Source organism: Chrysemys picta, chromosome 11 (assembly GCF_011386835.1).
Source record: "Chrysemys picta bellii isolate R12L10 chromosome 11, ASM1138683v2, whole genome shotgun sequence".
Classification (NCBI taxonomy): Eukaryota; Metazoa; Chordata; order Testudines; family Emydidae; genus Chrysemys; species Chrysemys picta.
In genome coordinates, this window is record NC_088801.1 from 51,812,458 (window position 1) to 51,838,156 (window position 25,699).

Genomic DNA, 25,699 nt, shown 5'->3' on the forward strand with positions numbered 1-25,699 from the left:
GGGGACTTTAGTAGGCCATGAATGTTTTCTTTCATTCTCAGTTAAACTTCAAATAAAAGTGTAGCCAATGATTTTTAATGTTTGCCTGTATGGCATATATTTATTTATATGGTTTAGTGGCATTTGGCAATCATTTTTTGTCTATCTGCTCCCTAAACTGAATATTACATGGCAGAATAGTAATAATTTTGAGAGACCAGGTGGGGGAGGTAATATCTTTTATTGGACCAATTTCTGTTAGTGAGAGACGAGCTTTTGAGCCACACAGAGCTCTTCTTCAGGCCTGGGAAATGTACGCTGAGCATCATAGCTAAATGCAAGGTGGAACAGATTGTTTAGCGTAAGTAGCTAGCACATATTCTACGGGACCATTCAAGGCCTGTTAACAGCTCTGCAGTCATAGGATAAAAAGAGGGGATGAGTAGGTTACAAATTGTTGCAGAAAGCCATAAATCCGTTGTCTATTCAGTCCATGATTTTTAGTGTCTAGAAAAGTTATGAATTTAAACTCCCAGGCTCATCTTTTCAAAGTGTTGTGCAAGTTTCCTTTGAGGATGAGGACTGAGAGGTCAGATATAGAGTGATCACTTTGTGAAAAGTGTTAACCCATAGGTGATAGGGTGTTTTTGTCTTTTATTATTTTCCTCTGACAGCGCATTTGGGACCATAGTGACGGTGTGGTTTCACCCACGTTGTTGTTGTGGCATATAGTGCACTGGATGCAGGTATACACATGTTGTGTTACATGTGTAGGATCCATGTATCTCGAAAGGTGTGTTGTGCAGGGTGGGAGGTAGTGTTGATCATTGTAGTAGTGGAGATATGTCTTCAGGCTTTGCATCTGTTGTTCTGGTAGGGTCTGGTGCCACTTTGAGTTGGTGTGTCTTGGTCTGTGGGGAGCTTGCTTCTGATGATGAAGTTGCAGGATTGTTTAAAGGCCACAAGAGGGAGTTCAGGAAAGATTTCTTTCAGGATGGGGTCCCCATCAAGTATTGGGTTATAGTTGTTTGATGATACCCTATATGGGATCCGGTGTGGGGCGGTAGGTGACATGTAGGGGTGTGTGGTCAGAGTGGTTTTTATTTCTGTATTGAAGCAAGTTCTCTTGGGGTATTTGGGTGGCCATACCATGATGTGATCTACTTCTCTGGAGTGTCCTTGTCTGGTGAAGGTGATTTTAAGCGTGTTAAGGATATATTTTAGACTTTCTCCTCTTAGCTTTTTCTATGGTATCTGAGTGTCTGGCTGTAGATAACAGCTTTCTTGGTGTGTTTGGGTGGTTCATAGATCACGGATTACCACACCTACATTCACGGTTTCTTGTATATGGTTGTCTATTGGGTTCATTGTTGAAGTTGATTGTGGTGTCTCTTGCCAGGAGAAGTTGGTCCAGTAAAATGTATTACCTCACCCACCTTGTGTCTCTAATATCCTGGGACTGCCACAGCTACAACTACGCTGCATAGTAATAATTTAGGCAGTCATATGGAAAGATTGACATCAGACCAAAATCTGTCAAAATGTTGGCATGTCACTCATTGGCAAACAAGTTTAATTATAACACAAACCTGTATTCTCTGTCATTGCAAAATGTGCCATACCCTTGCTGATGGCGTTTTTTCTAGTATATGTTATATCATTAGTTGGTCACATGTCAGGAAAGAGAGCACTGTGTTGTTGTTATTTAAAGTTTATGTAATAAGAGAGCTTTTATTTTTTCCACTTCCCTAAGTGCACATATTCCACAGGGGAAATGTACTTATTCATAGGGTTTGAAAAGTTACTTGCCCATAGTTAGGAGTCTTTCTGTAGGGTGGTCAGCCTGACATTGATCCTATGCAGAATCATGAAATGGGTGGTGTGTGACGCAATCCATAAGGAATTAGAGTATGATAGCATAATTTAATGCCAATCAACATGATTTTATGGAAAATAAATCTTGTCAAATGTGTTTTTGATGAAATTACAAGTTTGGTTGATAAATAGCATTGGTCCAAGTACAGATTACTGAGAGGACCCCTCTAAAAACATCCCCTTAGGACACTGATTCTCAATTTTTCCAGACTGCTGTACCCCTTTCAGGAGTCTTGATTTATCCTGAGTACCGTATCCAAGTTTCACCTCACTTAAAAACTACTTGCTTACAAAATCAGACATAAAAGTACAAAAGCGTCACAATACGCTATTACTGAAAAATTGCATACTTTCTCATTTTTTACCATATAATAAAATAAAATTATTGGAATGTAAATATTGTACTTATGTTTCAGCATATAGGATACAGAGCAATATAAAACAAGCCGCTGCATGAAATTTTAGTTTGTACTGACTTCGCTAGTACTTTTTATGTAGCCTGTTGTACAATACCCCCAAGGGTAAACGTACTCCAGGTTGAAAACCACTGCCTTACAATTACTTTTTGAGAACCATTTTTTAATCCATTTTTAGTATGGGCTCCACTGGTTTTGTTTTTTATCAGAATGGTTTAGTATTTGTCTAATACAGGTCAGAAGCCTATGTATGTTATGTCAATTTAGTCTGTATGACACTCGATTAAAAAATAGGCTTTAGTTCTGTCCAGGGTACTAACATACTCCTTTTTGAAACTAGTATCAGTCGTACATAATTGCTCTCATGAAATGTGCTAGTTAGAATAAATTTATATGAGCCTTCCCTGCATGGTTAGTGAGTTTATAAATAGTAGGGAGCTAACAGCATCTGACGGTTAAGGATTTTAGTTCTCTTACAGCTAACTAAGAGATTCACTAGTAAAATCTACCGTGCATGTACATCACCTGAGTTTGACATTTGCTTGGGAGACTTTGGGTTCATATATTAATTAATGTGTTGTTCATCCACCTGTTGTTTCCTAATATAATAGTTAAAAGTACGGATAATGGATTCATTATTCAGTTAAGACTATAAATATAATTCAGGACCAGTTAGGCATAACCTTTTCACATAACTGTTTCAGAGCACTGTATGTAGTAGAATAGTAACAAATGAAAATTACATATTCAGAAGGTAGAGGCTGCAGTGTTGTTGTGTTGTGATGTGTCCCACTTCATGGAGAGAAGTATGCTATAGGTTCTAGAGTGATGCACTTGTAGTGCATTTTTTTGTATTTACATATTGCTCAACTATATAATGTTGTGTTATAGTATTGTAATTTATGATTACAATCAAATAAAACAGCCATAGCTTCAAGAAACGTGTGTATAATTTTTACTCAAATATATGTCGGCTGACTTCGATTTTTTTTTTTTAATTTTGTTTAAAACAAGTGTGAACTTCAGCCCTAAGGATGTACATGTAATTGAAAAATTTTTATTTCACAGACAGGCCTCACAATCCTATGGTGAATGCTGGAGCAATTGTGATCACTTCCTTAATCAAGGTAAAACATTCACACTTAGTTTTGTTTTGAGTATTGCATTTGAATGTGGAAAATTAGCAGTTAGTAGTGCTGTACATTTGTGTGTGTATAGATAAGAAGTCTAATTGGAATTTTGTAACTAGCACACCAAAGCATGCAAACAAGCTGTATAACTTGCAAAGTAAGCACTTCAAAACAAGGGTAGTACTAAAACTTTCATTAACGAGATTTCTGAAAGAGAGATACCATGATCTGACCCAGAGTCATTTGGCTGAAACCAACATCCAGTTAGCCTCTTGTATGCTGGGCGAAGCAGACAAATGGATAAGATTGACTACTATCTCACTGAGCGATTTAGTGCAATTTTGTTATGAGAAATGTCGTTTAGTCGTCGTCAGAGGCTGAGTACATCCTCAGAAATGCACTAAATCTTCTCTCGCCTAATGAGAAAGAGTCACAAGAGTGCTTCTGGACTTAAATTCTCCTGTCTTGCATAAAAGTACAAGAGGAATTTTTTTTTCCTTCTATGGAAAATTAGAGTGCTTTACAATTTAGCTATCATTTACAGGAGCTGCACAACTCCTAAATTCCATGCTCTTATATTAAACTTGCCCACAATTAACCTCCTGTGTAGCTAAATCACTTATTTAGTTATTACTTTGTATTTAGTATTACTTTGAACATAAAATATCCACTTTCTCAAATAAGTGGTTGGAAACTAACAGCTAAGCGCCGGTGTACACACCACTATGTGAGTGGGAGAGCTTCTCCTGCCAACATAGCTACCACTACTCTTCAGGGCTAGAGTAATTAAGTTGAAGGGAGAGCTCTTTCCCCTTGACTTAGAGTGTCTACACTAGCAGCGCTATAGTGATACATCTGTGCTGCTGTTAGTGTTGTAGTGCAGATGTAGCCCCAGTGTTCATCATACCATTGCTGCAATCCTCGGAATGAAAATCTAGTTTTGTAATGGTGAATCAATATCTAGAAGTTACTGACTTTTAGTGAATATTTCAGTCCTCCATAGTTTTGATGTGGAAAATTTAAAACTAGATTATGTAATTTTTCCAAGCATGTCTTCTTAATTTCTGTTTACATTGTGCTCATTACATCTGGAAACTCATTTAGCCTCTTGTGTTTTTCCTAGCTCCTGCCTGCAAAGTGCTAGTTATGAAAAGTTCTTTATTTTTCCATCATGATTTTCTGCTATTTTGTATTTAAATAAGGTGTAAAAATTCCTGCTTAAAGACATTTTATCTTTAATAGCTATAGGTGAAAGAAAAGGGCCATAAGTAAGACAGGTAAATGTATTCATGATTAGTTTTTCTACGGGTTGACTGAGCATTGAAATTCACATTGGTAATAGTGAGTTTTAAAATCTGTGTTTGTCTAAGCTGTCAAAATGTCACTCCTACTGTAGTGTGACTTACTGGTCATTGATCTCTGACAAAAGCACAGCGTGTAACTATTTGGAAGGCACCAGTGTAGAGTTCTTGATAAATGGTGTAGTTAAATGGATACAACAAATTTTAGTTTTAGTGCATGTAACTGATATTTGTTTTAAAAATGCTGTAATGTTTTTTTTTTTTTTATAGGTCAAATTTCATTTCACTGACATGTTTGCCTGTAGTAACTGCACATCTGATAGGCATACCATACTATCACTTCATTATTTGTTTTCAGAGTGACAATGTCTAGATCATTTCATGTACTGCTTCCACTAAAATGCTATTTAACATTTGAATAACTAATAATAAAAGTGTTACTTTGGGAAAATTATATTTGGGATCAACTGGTACAAAACATTAACTGGTTATATTTTGTGAGGCTAACCTATAGTCTGCAATTTAGCTCTCTTACATATGAATTGTGTAGAAAATTTGGATAGACCACTGGTGAACTTAAGTTTGGATATAATCTATATATAAAGATTTATCATTATTTTCTTAAACACACTGCTAAATTAAAACCGTATGCTGCCCTCAGTTCACATGCATTCGCTATCATTGGAGACCATGGGAATTGCTCATATTTATTGAGGACCGTGCATGGCCTTTGGAATCAAGAAGTTAAATGTCTTTTACATTATCTTAAATGTGATCAAATATATGAATCTTATGGCATGCTGACATTTGATAAAACTATGTTAAGAAGTATGGAGGGACTATTGCTGTATTTTAAAATTCTGTCCAGCTTTTACCTTTTTGGTGAAACTGTTACTTCACTGACATTTAAGCGCTCCTGGATTTGATCTGTTAATATTCTGAACAATTAAAGGTATTCTAAATATAAATACAATACAGTACACTGGATGTATCAGTTTAAAAAAAAAAAGTTGGGTTTTGCCTCATAATTCTTGTGCAAATTATCATTTAATACTTAGGATAGTATTGGTACTCGTGGAGTGGAGAAAGCATCTCAAGGTGAATTTTTCACTGGATAAGAGTTGTTGCTGACATAAGTATCTTAACACTTTAAGGGAAAAATTCTGCCCTTGGGATCACACACACAACTCTGACTACAGTTGGAGTTATACACTTCTTGGAAAAGAATATGAACCTAATATGTAGTTGGGGTTTTGCAATTAATCTTTTACTTTTTACTGTTAACTTTCATATTTGTTTTTCTTACTAAGCATAACTACATCATGTAATTTTAAAAGCTTACACAACAGCCTAGCTGTAGTACACCAGTAATAATACTGGTGTATTTAAAATTTGGTGTCTTAACTCCAGGCTCTATGCTAACTGTACTTACACTCCACATAACTATTTCAGAGATTTAAACCATGTAAAAGTGCTTTAGTTTGGGGGTTCTAAATCTTTCCTGTTGCTGACTGGATCTTAATAAAAAGGCTTTTAGACCATTTTCCCTCTCATTTATGATTGGGCAGCCACTTCCCCTTACATGCACAATAACATAACATTATAGTGGTAATTACAGCAATTGTTCACACGGAAAAGAGATATTAGGAAAGTATTTATCATTTTAGCTGTCTTCAGTGAAATACAGCGCTTTGAAACATGGAGATGCAGCACCATGTAACCAGCCAGTTTTCTGCAGACTTTCTGCAGTTTTCTGGTCCATTGTTGGGGAGATGTATATTTATCTAGTATAGGTGACCCTGTCAGTTATTTGGTCTGCTGTTGCCACCTGAGGCCTTGATCCTGATTGTCAAAGCTCCTAATGTGTGAGCATTTAGCTATATCAGCAACTGCATCTTCTTTTATAACCTACCAAGACAGCTGCACTTCTTTAGGAAACACAGCACATGGAACCCAGGACAAACCTCATGAGAACTTGAGAGGAGGAATGGCTCTTTCGTTAAGGGAGTGGGAGGATAGGATGGCTGTGGAAGGAATTGCCAGAAGAGAAGAAATTGATTCAGAATCTGACCACAAAGTAGGGTTGCCAGGTGTCCGGTTTTTGACCAGAACATCCTTTTGAAAAGGGACCCTGGCGGTTCTGGTCAGCACTGCTGACTGGGCTGTTAAAAGTCCAGTTGGCGTGTAGCTGACAGGCTCCTTGTCCCAGCTCCTCGCAGCTCCCAGGAAGCAGCTGGCATGTCCCGCTGTCTCCTAGGCATAGGGCCGGTCCTGGGGGCTCCATGTGCTGTCTCTGCCACAAGTGCTGGCTCTGCAGTTCCCATTGGCCAGGAACCGCAGCCAACAGGAGCTGTGGAGACAGCTCCTGCGGACAGGGGCAGCATGTAGAGCCTCTTGGCTAAACCTATGCGTAGGAGCTGGAGGGATATGTTGCTGCTTCCTGGTGGCTGCCTTAGGTAAGCACTGCTCGGAGCCTGCACCCCTCACCCTCTTCCCAACCCCTCTGCCCCAGCCCTGAGCTTTCTCCCACACTCTGAGCCCCTCAGCCCCACCCCCCCAGCCCAGAGCCCCCTTGTACACCCCAGCTCCACCCCAGAGCCCGCCCGCCCCCCTACCTGGAGCCCTCACCCCCTCCTGCACTCCAAGCCCCTGCCCTAGCCCAGTGAAAATGAGCAAGTGGGGGAGAGCGAGCGATGGAGGGAGGGAGGAATGAAGTGAATGGGGGCAGGGCCCAGGGCTTTCTGTGACTAGAAAGTTGGCAGCTGTACCACAGGGCATGTTGCAAGACCCCCCCTTTGTATTGATAAAGCTTTCCTGCCATAATGGGAAGGACTTAAATGAACAAAATGTAAAAACAAAAAAAACCTTTTCCAAGTACAGTGGACCCTTCTGCAGTTAAGGAAAGGGGAAGAGTTGGTTGCTCCATGAAGTGCAGTTCTCTCCTCCAGCTGAAATGGGAAGCATTTCGATACTACAGTAATGTGTGCTATCAAAAGTCCTTCGGAAAAAGTTCCAAAGGATTATCAGCGTGGGGTAAAAAATAAAGATCAGGATAGAAGTAGTGCATGCACATCCTCAGCTAAACTTAAATAACTTTGCAGAAAGATAAGATGTGCAATTAAGCACTTTCAGACACTTCTTGAAACTAAGCATATTTATTAGTTTTACATGCTTCATAGTATTCTGACATTACTTTTGTAGTGAAGTGCTGTGACTCACAAAATAAATGAGACTGCGAGTAAAGAGAAATGTGCCTGACAGTGCCATGGTCCTGTTGAGTGCCACTACACAACCTTTAGGTTTATAGAAGTTAATTTTCATACTACATCTTCATATCACTTGATAAGAAAAGTCCCTGCTTTTCATCCAGTATATCTAATAGTATAATTACATAAGCACATGCCATCTTTTTTTCTTACTTTATCTTCTGGTTGTCTGACACTTAAATAGGTATATGCATATGAATTTGAAAACATGTACCAACATGATTATAGAAATGCCCAAGATTTTTATTTCCTCCTTTACTTGGGTGTTGGTTCATGCTATTATACCTCTCTTCTGTTACTCAAACTTGTAGGATTTTTCTTGTTTCTCAGTTCTTTATATTATCTGATTCAGTGATTTGTAAATATTCACATTCTTTTGTCTTTGTTTTTTATTATGACCCATTACAACTGGAGTAAATTTCACTTAATATTACACTAGCTGGCATAGAATCTGTTCTGTAGTGCAGTCTCATAAGTTATGTAAATCACACATAATATTCAATACTTACATTAAGGACACAAGAAAAATAGTTTATATATAAACATATATAATTTAAGAATGTCAATATTGTTCTGGTGGGTCAAATACTGTCTATTACATAGTGCTCCCAAGTATTTCAGAGGTGAAAATGTTATGCTAAGCAGCCAAGACACCAGTTTTCACAGAGCATGCACAGATTAACCAAAAAAAGTGTGTAAGTACAGAAAGCTAGAATAAAGCCATTAAGAGGTAAATTGATGTATTCAAATGCAAAAATTTTGCTGCTGTAATTAAAATAATGTCAGTATATGTGTTTTCTGGGGGCTTTATAAAATGTAATCCTAGCATTCCGCTTTACTGAAATTTGGCATATAAAGTCTTCACTCAAGAGTGCATTTTATGAAAATCTAAATAAAATTGTTAGCAAGATGCTTAAACGTACCTATATTTTTACCACATTGGGTTGCTTTCAAATTAAGTGATTGGATTAATAAAAACAGTAATTAGGCAAAGAAATTATATTACATTAAGGTCTAATAAACTACAACTCAAATGTTAATGAAAAGTTGCTTTTCATTAGATACATTTTACGTGGGTTTATTGCATTCCTTGATTGCAAGGAATGCAAGTATTTACAGCACTCTGTTTTGCTATGTCAAATATATAGGTACTTGTATTCATATGCTCTACATATTATGGAAACAAAATGCTACCATCTTATTCAATTAGTATTTACCCAGTTGGAGAATGTTTATCTTAAAATAAGAACAAACTTCCACAGAATATTTTCTTTCTAAAAGCAATTAAATTAATAAGAATCCCCCACCTAAACCCCCCCTCCTATTTAGAAACCACTAAGTACTAACATGAATTGATAAGCAAAGAAATTCAAAGTTAGACTTGCCAGCCTTTACTCTTTCATTGTGCTTTTGTGTGTTTAAATAAAAATGCATATGAGTTTTAAGAGCTGCGTGTCACGACTTTGAATTTCCTGCCTATCATCAGATTTTGTCTTAGCATTTTAAACTGTTGTGTTCATTTATAAATGTTTATGCATGTGTATATACACAACTACATATACAAAACTATACACACAAGCATGTATACAATAAGTGTGTATATGTGTGTATATATATTAATATATGTAATCATGTTTCTGAAGATGTTGCATGGAATATTTCCTTTCATTAGCATTCTAGATAGATGGATTGCTTATGAACCTTTTAAAAATATCAATTAATTAAAGCCACAAACTGGAAAGCCAAGCTAAAGCTAAGTCAAATAAAACTTTAGAGGCCAAAAGCTGCCCTGGCTTTCGTTCTTTAAATTATCAAAAATATCTCCAATATTTCCATAGAAAGTCAAAGTTAAGTTTTAGTATCTATATTTGAACTTCAATCATAAAATATGTGTTGTCCCTGTATCCTGTTGATTTAGAAGGTGGGTGGTATGCTTCCTTCGTCTGTAGAAATAAAATGGGACACTACTGTAGTTATCAACACATAACGGAAATAAAAAATTTTGTTTTCTGAATTATATTGAATATATAGGCTCCAATCATGCAGTCACTTATGCATGTACTTTAAGCATATGAATAGCCTCATTGACTTCAGTGGGACTACTTGTGTGTTTAAACTTAAGAATGCATGTGTACAGGATCAGGGCCTAAGTGTACATCAGCTGTCAACATGCTTATTAGTACCTGTATACAAAAGATGCTGTGTAAAAGTGATTATCTTCCCTCAGTGTGAACTCAGATGGTGTTTACAAAAAGACAAAGAAAACACTGAATTTTTAAATGCTGAAATGAAAATAGTTAGTACTCCTATATTAATCATACATCTTTTGCCCATAATGTTTATATTTTGTTAGTAAAATCAGTTTAATAAAGTGTAAAGGATTTTTTCAGTTGGGCAAGAAAGAACTGAAATACTATGTATTTTTATTTTTGCACAAAGCATGATCTTTCTCCTTCTCCCTTTTTTTAAACAAAAGCATAACTTATTTCATTTTATTTTAAATGTCTAACCCTATGATTATTGATGCAGCATCCCATAACTAATGCTGACCCAATTTCCCAAAAAGATGTTCATTGTGCATTTAAAAGGTTGAAAAGGTTTTTTGTGGTTTAAATGTTGTTACATATTTTACAGCATTAGGATCTATGGAATATTTTGACAACTGCAACAGTTCAATGAAGTTGGTAATTTCTTTTTTTAATTATTTTTCATTGAACAGATTTGGCATTACATTTTTAAGGCTTGTATTCTGGTATATTATACAAGACATTTTGATGAAATGTATTGTGAATTTTTTTTTAGCATACCTGTTAGATATAATCTAGCTAGAGATTATTGGCTCTAAGAGTAAGATTATTTATTAGCTTTTATTTTATAAGTGTAAGGGACCATTGGCGCATCATTTTGGCACAGCAGCGTGGTATTCCTTTCAGCTAGCGATCGTATATGTGTGACTGCACATCCTCTTATAGATGAGTTGATGCGTAGGGCTTCACAGGTGATGTGCAACACCTTAATCCACTTGTAGAGTGGGAAATGAAACTGGCTTTATGCTTTTCATTAAGTAAAACGCTGGTATATGCAAAGCTTCCCTTTTTTTTGTTTTTCCTGTACTAAACATAGCATGAGTAATGTTTCTTGATTTGTTTGAGGCAATACACTATCCAAAAAGATTTATCTAAACAGAGTATCTTCAATACTGACGTGGTTTATAAAACAAACCTCTGATGTATTGTCTGTTAGTTTATATGATGCCAATTGATATGATTTCAGATTTTTAATCCAGTGTTTTATAAACTTTCTCTTAAATTAAAATGAAGCTGTTTGGCTGTTTCAAAACAAAGTAAAATGCATTAGCTTTTTTTTTGGGGGGGGGGGGGGGCATAAGAATATATAGCAGGTCAGTTATCAGAAATTGAGATAAGGGCCAATACATCTTTCACTGGCGTTTACCAAATTTAAGAAAACATCCTTAAAAAAATTGCCTAAGAACTAATTTTTACAAAAACAGAGCAATAAGATTTGATGTTTTTTCTTACGTTGCTAGCAAAATGTTGATGTAGTTTTAGTGTTTTGTCACTTGAGGTTTTAAGATTCTAAAATTGTAGCTTTTGAATAATACTATATTTTGCTAACCCAAATAATCGGTTTCTTTATATAGGTAGGATACTTACCTTAAATCTTAAATTAAGTGCAGTTATTTTTATAGTAAAGGTAACACTTTATTTTAAGTCTTCCATCTGAATTAAATTTTTAGCATGGACACTAACCATAGGAAACACTTTATAGCCTGGTGTCTGAATTTTTCTGTGCTCAGCGCTAATATAAATTAAGACAAGAATTTAACCTCTTATACTTTTAATCCAGTGTTATATTCATTGTAGGAACATTGAATTTGTATGTGTGTCATGTATATTACTACATACTATTCTTTGTCAATATGTTGTGTTGAATAGAGAGCACTTAAAATAAAGCATACCTTTCGTTCTGCTTAAATCCATCCCCTATATACAAGGTATTTGATTAAAAACATCTTGTAGCATTCTTTGTATAAATGTTATCTGAGCTATTTACTCTCCTAACTTTTTAATTGTTTTTCTTGTAATTATATTAATATACAAAATGATTGTAGTAATTTATATTTAAGTAGCTTTATACATTTATATCTTTATTAGTTATATACAAGTAAAAAAACTAATTAAATTAAGTGAACTTCTAACTATAGTTTTTTGTATGTTAACAAGTCTTAAATATTTTTTCTTTCCTTTCAGCAAGGAGCAAATAATGCAGAAAAATTTGACTATGTAAGTGAATATTAAAAAATTCTGGTGCTGTTTATCATATTTAGATTTGATGATATAAGGGCTCACGTTATCCTCACGGAATTTTTGCCTTCAAATTGCAGGTGACACTTGAGCTGTTTAAACAGCTGCCTGATTTGTAGGTGCAATTTGGTATTTAGACACCCTAATGACTTTCACTGTATGCCCCAAAACAGTCTCAGTTAAGGCCAGGTTGAAAATTTGGTTTGAGTTATGATGTTATCAGATCTGAAGATTTTGGGATGTTTTTTGTGTTTTTTTTAAATAGATGATGCAGTTTATGAATAATATGGCTGGTAACGAGTATGTTGGATTCAGTAATGCCACGTGAGTATTTTTGTTTTTGTTTGAGGCTTGGTGATAAAATATCTAGGGTGAAAGCCTGGCCCCCTTCAAGTCAGTGGTAAAGCTCCAGTTGACTTTAGTGGAGACAGGATTTCACCCTTTATATTTAAGATCTTACTTCAGTCCTTATATGATTTACATGTTTCTGATTTAAATATATATTCATTTTTGTGGTACGTAATGTACGCCACTCTCTTCGATAATAGTTTTGATTAAATATTATGTACAACAGTGGTTCCCTCTTAGGTTTTGAGAGTCTTCTCCCTTTGAGTGCTGTTTAGTTGGGAACTACAGCCCTGTGTAAGCCCTGGCATTCATACCAAAAATGAAATTGCCCACTTTAACATTAGTTGTACCAAAAGGATTATAAATCCTTCTTTTACACAGTTATTTCTTGGTTTTTTTTATTATTATTTATATAATCTTTTTAAGATAGGGGAAACTCCCCTTATGGAACTCTTAGAATGTAGGGTTCCTGCAGGAAAACTAGGCTTTTCTATTACAACTGCAGGATTTCTGCCATTCTGAGGGCTGGTGAGGCAACATTCCTATGAAAACCATAAGTGTGCTCTGTAGCGTTGGGGAATTTTGGATGCTGATTGGTTTGGGTGGGGGAGAGGTGATTGTAATTTACCTGAGCTTAGTTGATACAGGAATGCTTAATGTGGCAGCTGATAACTTTCATTAAGACTTCTTTAAAAATAAATAAATAAATGGAGATATCCTATCTCCTAGAACTGGAAGGGACCTTGAAAGGTTATCAAGTCCAGCCCCCTGCCTTCACTAGCAGGACCAAGTACTGATTTTTGCCCCAGACTCCTAAGTGCCCCCCCTCAAGGATTGAACTCACAACCCTGGGTTTAGCAGGCCAATGCTCAAACCACTGAGCGATCCCTCCCCTTAGGACTATGACCATAAATTTAATGGGAGAAGAGCCTGAAAATGTGAGATGGTCTGTGTGTTCACCCAGACCCTCTCTGTCCCTGCACCCTGTTCAGACACTCAAACCACCACTTCAATGACATGAACCCCTAGGCAGCTGACTACCTGTTGACTTGAGCCTCAACCTGATTCCCTTTTTCTAACTGTCAAATTCCTCTTGATTGTACTTGCATATACCACAAGGAGGTGTATATTCATTATATTTCACTGTCATATGTCCTTCCTTTTCCTTTTTATTACTGTCTTGCCTTTTTCAGTGTTTACTTTTAGGAAAAGGGTCTTGTGCTTTTGTTTCAAAATTTACTGGCCTACTTATAAATCAGCTTACATATACTATGTATACTTTATTGGTAACAAGTAAAAGTAGATATTATTCAACTATTAAAGTTCAGTTCTGCACCTTATTGTGTTAGATTTTGCACTGATAAAAGCATAATTATTTACTCTTCTACCAGAGAGAGAGTGTTGCTGAATTAGAGTAAACTTTAATCAGGACTTAAAATCCATTCACACTACACTGTCAATTTCTGCAGAATTTAATCTTGTATTTTAAAAAATAACATTTAAAGTTCTGTGGTTGCCAGGTAACCTCCATATGTGAACCAAGTGTAAATTTAATGCAGCATCTTTCTAAGTCTGCAGAGAGAAGGTGCCTATGTTGTTGCTCTGAGTTTTGCTAAACAGTAGTAGAGTGAAACAAACAACACTGGTCATTTTTACTGATGCTAATTAAGGCTATGTTTTAGTCACGGGTATTTTTAGTAAAAGCCATGGACAGGTCACAGGCAGTAAACAAAAATTCACAGCCCGTAACCTGTCCATGACTTTTATTAACTAACTAAAAGTTGGACGGGGGGGGGGGGACATGGGTGCTCAGGGAGGCAGCAGGCTGTGGGTGCCGGGGGGGTGGCCCGCTGGTGCAGGGTCGGGCGATGGTGTGCAGCCCGAGACCTCTGCTGGTGCTGGGAGTGGGGATTGGTGGGGCTTGCAGGCTCCCTACCCAGCTCTGTGTTGGCCATCCCTCCCTCTAGGAGCTGCAGGGAAGGGTGGCTCCATGCACTGCTTCCGCCACAAGTGCCAGCTCTGCAGGCGCAGTTCCCATTGGACGGGAACCGCAGCCAAAGGGAGCTGCGGGAGCGGTGCCTGTGTGGGCAGTGCATGGAGCCCACCTGGCCCCTTCACCTAGGAGCTGCAGGGACATGCCAGTGGGAGCCGAGGTTCCCCCCAGGTAAGTGCCCCCAACTGCACCCCAACATTCTGCCCTAGCCCTGAACCACCACCCACACCCAAACTACTGTTGCTGGCCCAGGGGCTTCCTGACTTGGGCAGTCCCTGAGCCAGCACCAGCTGCTGCAGAAGTCATGGAATCAGTGACCTCCGTGACCGACACGCAGCCTTATTGATGATCAAAACCCTGTGGGCAATAGTGAAACAGTCAAGAATCGTGCTGATGGGGTAAGTTATGAGCAGCCCAGAAGGCAGGCTCTGGAATTATTCATGCAGATTGAGGACCCAAAGAATGGTAATTGAGGAAGAGTAGAGTGTGAAGGTCTCTCTGCTTTCTCCCTCACAGCTGTCAGGAAGCTCTAAAGGGGAGGGGAAGAGAAAAGACAAGACAAACGTGCTTCTTGTTTTCATTGGCTTTCAGGTTATGGCATGTCAAGCTTATTAAATGTCCTTTAGTAAAAGGATCTATGTGACAGATGATTCCTCCAAGCATGGTGCAGCATTCTATAGAAATGGTTCACTTCTCCTTCAAGTGATTGTCCAGATGCACATTGCATTAACGGCATGCTTGTGCCTCATGTGCTAGAGTTCAATGTCTGTGAGACAGCAGTGTCTTTATGGTGTGCATGCCACCTGGAGCTCCTCATATTCCTCAGTGAAGACATAAAAGGGCAGAATGCACCAACTGCCAGCTGTTCTTCACCTGTCTCCAGGCATTGAGACACAAAGTTTGCTGTCCATACTTGTGTAATCTAGCCTCTGCCTTTGTTGATATTAGTTATTTTGCTTGGTTGATTAGTATTTGTGATTTGCCTGTGGGCAAATTAAACAAGAGTAACAACAAAACTTTCCCAGTATGGCATCCTTCAGGTCCCAGGGATTAAGTACTGCCCTTCCTGTGAGGGAACCATGTCTGCCAGTGACAGACATGTAAGATGTCTCTACTGTCTTGGGGAATTGCATGTCCCTGGAAAATGTGTTGTATGTAAATCATTTAGATCCCAGTCCTGCAAGAAGAGAGAGGGCAGACTGGAAATCTTTCTGCTTAACAAATCTATGGGCCTGGTGTTGGACCCGGATCGATCAGATTCCCCTCTCTCTTTTGCCCCATATCACACACTGCTCTGAAGAGTGTGAGTGTGAGTGTGTGTGTGTGAAATTGCTTTCTTATGGGTTGTGGACTGCAGCAATGTGTAAATTGGCTAAGCCAGAAGAAGACACTGCACAGAGCTCCGGACTGCCCCAGCTCCATCCCCAGCACTGCTGCTGCTCTGCCTCCAGCTCCCTGGGCTGCTCCTCTGGCCTCTCTAGCTCTGGTTGCTGCAGCTCTGCTCCCAGTACACGTCTGCTCTCTGGGCTGTTTCTATGCCTCTTGCTGCTGCACCTCTGCTCCCTGCACTGACCTGGGCTGCTTCTCTGGTTCTCTCAGGCTCTGGCTGGCATGCCTCTGCTCCGCAGCTCAGCTCAGGCTCCTGTTCTCTCCTTAGATTGGCCCCAAGGCTCCTGTTCTCTCCTTAGATTGGCCCCACTCTGGCTCAGGTAGTTCCAGTTCACATGGAAGACAGGATCCCCTGGCCTCCTTACTCCATTAGGCTGGCTGAGCTGGAACGTTGGCCTTTCCCCATTGCCCTGGGGACTGTCAGTCTCAGGGTCCTGATTTCCCATCAACATATCCTCTTTCTTTTGTTACTGGCAGCTAGCCAACCAACCTTCTCCTCCCCCTCCCCCTCCCCCCCCACTAAGTTTTAGTAATGGACCAACAGCCCCTTACATGTAGTCTAAAATCAGAAATGTCCTCATTACAAGCGTCGTATTGGCTGAATTTCGCAAGCAGCCTTATTTGGATCCCCTTGTATCCAAAAAAGCTACTGAAAGGTTTACAGAATTATAGTCAGAACTTGGTGTCCGCAAAGATAAACATAAAACGCACTCCTTGTCCTGAGCAGCATACAGTCTAATTTTAAGATGAGACTGGACTTGAATGGGTTTAACGAACTGTGGGTCTGTTGCTGCATTCTTTAATTCATTAGGAATTTTACCATTGGCGTCAGTGGGGGCAAGTTTGGAGCAGTAGGACAGAGGACGAGGGTAACAGTGTTGAGATGGTGTGGTTATATAGACTAGCTAGTCCACAACTTGGTCAGACCAGTATTCCTATACCTTTCTTAATGCTTGGTTTTTGTTTTTTTTTAACAAATACAAAATTGTTTTTTCAATGGTCTCTACCTGTTTCTTTTTTGTTGACATCTGCCTTTGCCCATAATTTAAAAAAAAAAAAAAACCTCTTACCATTGTTTCTCTCTACAATCCAAGTATTTGAAAACTTTTTTTCTTTTCAGGTTCCAGTCTGAAAGAGAGAGTGGAGATCGAAATTTTGCAATTGGCTACTATCTGAAAGAAAAGAAGGTTTATCCATCTTTTGTTTGTTGGTTTTGCAAGACTTTTATTGCTCATAATGTTGGCCTCTGAATTTTTGGCATTTTATTTTATAATCTGGGTTTTATTTACATGGTTTAGAATACTGTGTGTGTTTTGTACAATAGTTAGCAAATATGTTTCATACACTTTGGAGAGACTGTAGACATGTATTTAGGTACGGTAATCTTACAGAACAGCCCAAATCTCATTTCTGCATATTAGATTATTGATTCTAAAGTCATGTCCTGTAACTTTTTTTAAAGATTCAGTACAAGTGACTCTTTAATTAAAAAAAAAAAAGCATTAGGTGTTTTTAGGTGTTTCCCTGTATAATTAGTCTGTACTTCTTCAGGTCGTACGTAAAGGTGTGTTAGTAGCTAGAGAGTATTAAGCTATCTAACAGTTGCATCTTTTAAAACAGAATGTCATTTAATTTTCCTAAACGTTAAAGTTTTCTCTTTAAACGTTTGTATAAGTGTTAGCTAGATTTTAAAATTAAAACGAATGTTTTGAACACTGGCAGGAATTTATTTGATTTTTTTTTTAATCTCTTTAGTTTAAAATTGATTTACTCTCTTGATATAATCAACATGTTTAAAAGATTACTTTTACTTCTTTCCCCAGTGTTTTCCAGAAGGCACAGACATGGTTGCTATATTAGACTTCTACTTTCAGGTGATTGACTCTTATTTAATCTTGATTACTTACAATGGAATTGAAATAAAGTTTTGAAAGTGTAAGCAGCACAAACTCTCTTAATCATAGATATAAAGGAGCCCATTAATACCTAAATTTTTTGAATGAACAAAGATCATTTGATGTATTAAACTTGTAAACTAAACTAAAACTAATTTACGAGTCTCCATCGGTTGTGTGAATTAGCAAGTTTCTGCTGTGAGAGAATATATGGGTGGCTGCATTATTCATAATTGGCTTTGGCAGAATATTTTGGCTTCTCTGTGTTCATTACACAGAGGAAGGCATTAAACTTTATAGTGTAACTAGAATAATGTGCATACAAATTTTTAATTTCAAGTTTGAGGGTAGTATTCAAAATGAGGCAACACTTTTGCACCTCTTCTCTCTCTTGTTTAATTAAATTAATTCTTATGAGCCAAACATAGAAACTACGCTGTGTAAATAGTCAAGTAGCCCGTTTTTTGCTTTGCTTTTACCTAAAATAATTGCACTTGTCATGACCCACAAACTTGGCAATCAGGGGTTTTTCTCAGATAATCCACTGACCATTCACGTCGTGCATGGTGTAAACTGTCCACAGACTGACTAGATTTTGCCTTTCTGTCACTTCGTCCCTGTCAAATTTGAAGCATTAAAGTCAAGAACAATGTTTTAAAAAGGAACATGTTTCTGATTCATATTGCTTAACTCTGAGCAGCGTATTTCTAAACATTAGCTTTCTCTTAACATTCATGGGTAGGGAAGTGACTCCTGTAGATTCTTGACCTATTGACTATTTCATTTAACTATGATAAGCTGCATCAGCACTGTGAGGCCAATTTAGTGTTTGCCTTTATTACCTCAGCTAGACAAGGCCAAACTAATATTCAAATCAAAGAATCTTTGTTAGTAAACAGTAAAAGTGAATGCAGAATTGTAGTAACGTTCTGAATTGCACTAGCATTTAAGAGCTGTAGTATTTATTATGTATTTTGATACATTCTAATAATATCACATACAGGTTTTTTCCTACAGGACCTAAGTCTCATTCAGTGCGCAAAATGGACTGTCCTCCCTTGGCGAACAGCAAATTCCATATTTTGTTTTCTCATTGTTCAGTGTATGGTCCCATAACTTGTTTACTGTACTCTATTCAAAATCTGCTCTGAATGTAGAATTTTTGATTTCCTCATGGGCTTTTCTGTGGTGCTCATCATCACATCTGAGTGCTTCAGAGACATTAATGAATTTATTTTCACAACATCCCTGTGAGATGAGGAGGTATTACCTCATTTTACAAATGGGGAACCAAGGCACAAAGAGATTAAGGTCAAAAGTATCCACTAATTTTAGGTGCTCAATTTGAAAAATCACGTCCTAGGCATCTTCAAGTGTACTTAGCATTATATAGCAATGTATATATTCAAGCACCGCTCCCATTGACTTCTGTTGCAGCTGTGTGAGTGCTCAGCGCTCTGCAAATCAGACCTCATGGTTTCAGTTCAGGCCCCCAGAAAATGAGGAACACCTAATTAGTGACCACCTGTGAAAAGTTTGGTGTGATTTGCCCAGGATCCCATAAGAACTCTGTGTCATACATAGGGATATAATCCAGTTTTCCACTTCAGCATTCATTTGTGTTAGCTGTAAGACTATCCTTTGTCTTCCTTCAAACTATATGGCTTATTCACTACACTCCCTTCCAGTTTGTGCAACAAATGAGGCCAGGATCCTGCAGACAACAGCCTCTTTCACTGCACAATCCTGATTCATCCTCAGAGCAGGTCCATTCTGTGCAGTGAATAAATCCGGTACTGTGGAGAAAATAGTAAGCTATCAAGTAATTAAAGACTGTAGTATAATGCATATAAGGAAGGTAAATTAAGTTTACACAAGCAATCTTAATTTTTCATTTCCTGTCTATTTTGAATGATTGATTTTGTAACCTTAATATTCTAGCATAGTTTTCAGTGTAATTTCCTAGTTTAAAAAAAACAAAACTGAAATAACAAATTCCATCATGTGACATAAACCATGTGGAAGTAAATATAAGTAGGGTTGGAACCTTTAGATCCACTACTCAGACCTCCTGCCACTTGAGCTAACAGAGTAACATAGTAATACTAGAGGGTCCTGTGGCACCTTTAAGACTAACAGAAGTATTGGGAGCATAAGCTTTCGTGGGTAAGAACCTCACTTCTTACCCAGGAAAGCTTATGCTCCCAGTACTTCTGTTAGTCTTAAAGGTGCCACAGGACCCTCTGTTGCTTTTTACAGATTCAGACTAACATGGCTACCTCTCTGATAGTAATACTAGTTTATCATTCTCTGTAGACTAGCTCTAGAGGGGGATAGAGGACACTTTTGCCAGTGGGTTTCACAGATACTTGCTGATAGCCGAAGAATGGTGAGACTCAGGGATCTTGGATTCCATTGCAGGCTTTAGAGGCGCAGTATGCTTTAACGGACACAGAATCTTTTGCTCATTCCCCCCTAAGTGTGTGACCTCCTTCTGCCATGTCATCATGGTGTCTTCTCCTCCCCTCCTTAGTCCGTTTTCAATCGGTTCTCCCCCACCCAAAATACACACAATTCTCTGGTTCTTACCCTCTCAATCAGGCAGTTTCCTCATTAGTGCTGCCTGTGTTCAGCAGCTGGTCATTGGGAGCACCGGAGAGACAGGTTCCCTGCTCTCAGCTCAGGTGCCCTGACCCAATGTTGCCCACTGCCCAGAGCTGCAGATTCAGGGAAAGTCCAGTTTAGCTGCCACCTGGAGCATGGTTGACACAGATTTTAGCAGTGTAATTCCCAGAAAATTCTAAGAATTTCCTACTGAGCATGTACAATCTGCATTTTTTTCAAAGGTTTATAATTTGGCCTAATTTGGACAGATTAAGACACATTCCTGAAAAAAAAACATTCCTTGCCAAATTTTAAATAGCTGCTGCAAAGTGTGGGGGTGCTAGAGTTTTTCAAAGAAAAGGTCACCAGAATTTTTTAAAATGGGCAAAACAACATTTCCCCCCAAACTTGTTATAAAACAGCCCAACCGTTTTGTCTGAGACAAAAAATAATCATTATTCAATGATACAGATCAACTCATGTAATGCCACTAGTATGCAGACCTCCAATTGTTAACCTTTAGAATGCTGTATGTACGTAGAGATTATACATACAAATAAGAATTATTATTTTCCCTTCCATTAGCTGTGTTCTATCGAAGTGACCTGTGAATCGGCTAGTGTGATGGCAGCAACTCTGGCTAATGGTGGCTTTTGCCCAATTACTGGTGAAAGAGTACTGAGCCCTGAATCAGTCCGGAATACCTTGAGTCTAATGCATTCCTGTGGCATGTATGACTTCTCAGGACAGTTTGCCTTCCATGTGAGTAACTGTTGGATGCTAATTGTATCTGGCAAGTGAAACTAATCTAAACTGGCTTTTAAACAAACATTCCAGGATTGATCTTTTTATACTTAAGCTGTTATGTGAATTAATCAGAAGTTGAACACAACACTATTTGAAAATCTGGTACCTAGAGCATTGTGAAATTAATCACTTCAAGGTATTTCAGACAAGTACTGTTTTCTAACACTTTAAACTCGGGCTTCATTTTCATCCTAAAAACATAAGTTGGGCTTCAAAGATATAACTCATCCCTTGCAAGAGAAATATCTACATTGCTTATTCAATTTAGTTATAATTCAAACAAATGTTATAACTGGTGAAATTAGGTGGTAAAACATTGTGCGTGCAGGCACACCCAAATCATGTTAAGCTGTCAGGGTTAAACAAAAGGGATCTTTGTACTAAAAAATTTTTGTAGCACTGTTGTTGTTGCAAATTATCAATGACTTGTTGGATATCTGTGTATGTCTCACTGCTGAGGTTATCAGGCCTGGGGTATAGTTCTTGCTGAACCACTAATATGCTGTCTGACCTTAGGCGAGCAGCGTAATTGCTGCTCTGTCTCTCTGCATGCCTTGTCTGTCAAGGATAATACTGCTTACCCAACTTATAAAATGTTCTGAGAATGATCAACTAAAGTGCTATATAATATTTTTTATGTGCTAAGTGTTATGAATAACACAACAGACTAGAATGTTAACATAGTATACTAAGTCTTTAATTTCCTGTAGGTTGGACTTCCTGCAAAATCTGGAGTTGCTGGTGGCATTATTCTGGTTGTTCCTAATGTTATGGGTCTGATGTGCTGGTCACCTCCTTTGGACAAAATGGGCAACAGCGTTAAAGGGATTCACTTCTGTCATGTAAGGAAGGCTTCCTCTAACTTTCAATAATTTTTCTTTTGCAACCAACATTTACCTAATTAGTTAGCATGCCTAAGACCTAACTGAACTTAAATGAAATCCTTAAATTACGTATTTCCTGTCTGACCTGACCTGAGATTGAAAAGCTGTCTTGTTTTCTGACTTCTGTGGCTATAATTCAAATTAGATTTATTATTGGACTACGCTGGGGTAGGCAACCTATAGCACGCGTGCCAAAGGTGGCACATGAGCTGATTTTCAGTGGCACTCACACTGCCTGGGTCCTGGCCACCAGTCCGGGGGGCTCTGCATTTTAATTTTATTTTAAATTAAGCTTCTTAAACGTTTTAAAATCCTTATTTACTTTACATACAACAATAGTTTCGTTATATATTATAGACTTATAGAAAGAGACCTTCTGAAAACGTTAAAATGTATTACTGGCATGCGAAACCTTGAATTAGAGTGAATAAATGAAGACTCGGCACACCACTTCTGAAAGGTTGCCAACCCCTGGACTATGTAAACATTTGGTTTCATCATGTTTTCTAATCTTGGAAAAAGTGTTCATGAAAAAATTTAAAGGAATAATGTCTTATGGACAAGACGCTGGATATGAGTTGACAGTGTGCCTTTGTTGCCAAGAAGGCTAGCAGGATTTTGGGCTGTATAAGTAGGAGCATTGCCAGCAGATCGAGGGACGTGATCATTCCCCTCTATTTGACATTGGTGAGGCCTCATCTGGAGTACTGTGTTCAGTTTTGGGCCTCACACCACAAGAAGGATGTGGAAAAATTGGAAAGAGTCCAGCAAAGGGCAACAAAAATGATTAGGGGGCTGGAGCACATGACTTATGAGGAGAGGCTGAGGGAACTGGGATTGTTTAGCCTGCAAAAGAGAAGAACGAGGGGGGATTTGATAGCTGCTTTCAACTACCTGAAAGGGAGCTCCAAAGGGGATGGAGCTTGGTTGTTCTTAGTGGTGGCAGATGACAGAACAAGGAGTAATTATCTCAAGTTGCAGTGGGGGAGGTTTAGGTTGGATATTAGGAAAAACTTTTTCATTAGGAGGGTGGTGAAGCACTGGAATGGGTTACCTAGGGAGGTGGTGGAATCTCCTTCCTTAGAGGTTTTTAAGGTCAGGCTTGACAAAGCCCTGGCTGGGATGATTTAGTTGGGGATTGGTCCTGCTTTGAGCAGGGGGTTGGACTAGATGACTTCCTGAGGTCCCTTCCAACCCTGATATTCTATGACATGAGAATGGTACTGATTTCTTTGATATATTAGAACACAAGATCTCTTCCACCTTAAAGAGGCTTGCCAGAGTCCAAATATTCTTAACACTGGCATCAAACAGGGACTTCAGTCTTTCAAAGGTCAAGTCTGTAGCAAAAGACAAAGCTAAGGGTGGCTTGTCTGACAGTTGTCTTCTGTATAGAGACATTTTGTATGTATTATTCACAGAAAGGTACTAAGAAACTCCACTTCACTCCAATATGATAGAATAACAATAATTTCATTTAATTAGCAATGCTTACTGGGGCCTTAGGTGGCTAATAATAAAATAGGAATGGTGTTGCTTATATTTTGGCCAATATCGTACTTCTGTGTCTGGGGAAAAAAGAAGATGGATTGAAAGTCTACACAGAGACAACTGTCAGACAAGCATCCTAAGCTTTGTCTTTTGCTGCAGACATCACCTATAAAAAATTGAAGGGCCCTGTTTGGGGCCAGTGTTAAGAATATTTGGACTCTCGCCAGCCTCTTTAAGATGGTAGAGTTCTTGTACAAGACTTCATTTGCAAGTAATAAGGAATGGTGACACATCACTGGCCTTCCAAATGGAGAGAGGAACATGACAGGGATGCCTTCTGCCTCTTTCTCTTCTCCCTACAACCAAAGGCAGTGCAAATTAGGCAGTACTCAGACAATCAAAGACCTCAACAAACGATACTACAATATTTAGAGCATTGTGCAACGTTTAGAGTATTTCATTCACTTGACGTCTATATCAGCTGCATAACAATCCAGTTTGCACCTCATTCTGGGGAATGCGCAAGTACATTGCCTATTACTATTTTTCAGTCTAGATATGTTTGCTTTTAAGTCCTATGTTAAAAAATACTTTCCAATTAAAATCAAACTGTTTTAAAAAACAACTGTTATTAATAAAAAAAAGACCTAATAACTGATGATTTGGCAACCTTCACATTGCTGCAAAATAAATAGCTATAAACGTATATATTTTATATATAAATAAATTTGTTCTTCAAACTACAACAGCATGGAAAAACTACTTGCCATAATACTTGTGAATGTCTTTCCCTACAGTGATTCTAGTTTAATTAAGATCAACTGTTGCATTGAATCTTCCTTGTTGAACTGCCTATCACAGGTCTTGTGTTACTGTGAGATATTATAGCACCTTGCAAGTGTTTGTGAAGTATACATTACAAAAACAAATGCTGTAATATCTGTACAGTGACATATTGGTATAAGTTAGCTTTTTTCAAAATACCACCAATAATTCAGTTATTTAAAAAAATTAATACTATTATTACAACCTGATGAAAACATGTCTTTATTATCAATGTATGGAAGGACATTTTATGAAGAGAGTAACAAGAGGCTTCTTGTGTAAGTCAGGAACTTAGCCAAGTCATATTTGTTGTGAAGCAAAAATATTTAAAGTGTGTGCATTATCAACCTCAAGTGAGAAAATAAGAAACTATGCAGTATACAAAGGATGATGTAGTTTCTTTTTGACTGTTTGCAGGAACTGGTTTCTTTGTGCAATTTCCATAATTATGATAACTTGAGGCACTTTGCAAAGAAGCTTGATCCTCGCAGAGAAGGTGGTGATCAGCGGGTAAGCTAAATATGTTCTTTTAATGACTACTTTGTATAGTTGTTAGCTGGAAAATGTAAGGTTCATCTGTAAACATAAAACTGCTCAATGACATGTATTGCATCAAAACTTAAAGATAAGTTAAGCTTATCAGTCTAGTTTCACAAGAGCACAATTTATTTGTAACAAAGTCTGCCATATCTGTGATGAGGCTTAAACAGTTACAAGATTTTTTGTAAGATTCATAATTGCTAAAGACTTAAGCATTTTCTTCTCCCCAGCTAGAGTGGGTGTATGGTATTTTAATATTCAGGATGAATTTCACTATTCGGCTTACTTTTTAATAATAATTTGGCCAACTGGTAGCTTAGTTTTTTCTGTTCTGCACTCCTGTGCGTGAGATCGAAGGTCAGTATTTTTCACATTGATCTCACTGAAATCAGAGGACTCAGGGTATGTCTACACTTGAGCTGGAAGATGTAAAATCCAGCTTGAGGAGACATACCCATGCTAGCTCTCATCAAGCTAGAGTGCTAAAAATGGAAGTGTAGCCATGGTGGTGGGAGGGGCAAGTGCCTGGTGTCTCAAATGGGGTCAAACTCATGGCAGCTAGCCCCTCCTGCCGCTAATGCTGCCACAGCTGTTCTCCATTTTCAGCGCATCAACTCAATCAGAGCTAGTG

At 38.1% G+C, this 25,699-nt stretch overlaps 1 protein-coding gene across 4 annotated transcripts in view; it reads left to right on the forward strand.

The window, feature by feature from the left end:
* Positions 1–25,699, forward strand: part of GLS (glutaminase) — a 105,117-nt gene that overhangs the window by 38,917 nt on the left and 40,501 nt on the right. For 3 of the 4 annotated variants that reach the window (XM_065562012.1, XM_024109557.3, XM_008172903.4), the window contains exons 7-14: positions 3,339–3,397; positions 12,239–12,271; positions 12,558–12,616; positions 17,143–17,209; positions 17,846–17,896; positions 21,107–21,283; positions 22,039–22,170; positions 24,946–25,038. In XM_065562012.1, coding sequence (XP_065418084.1) covers positions 3,339–3,397; positions 12,239–12,271; positions 12,558–12,616; positions 17,143–17,209; positions 17,846–17,896; positions 21,107–21,283; positions 22,039–22,170; positions 24,946–25,038 — 671 coding nt within the window. Of the gene's footprint in view, positions 1–3,338; positions 3,398–10,601; positions 10,652–12,238; positions 12,272–12,557; positions 12,617–17,142; positions 17,210–17,845; positions 17,897–21,106; positions 21,284–22,038; positions 22,171–24,945; positions 25,039–25,699 lie in introns of those variants that run through there. The other variant, XM_024109558.3, reaches the window with a different exon arrangement.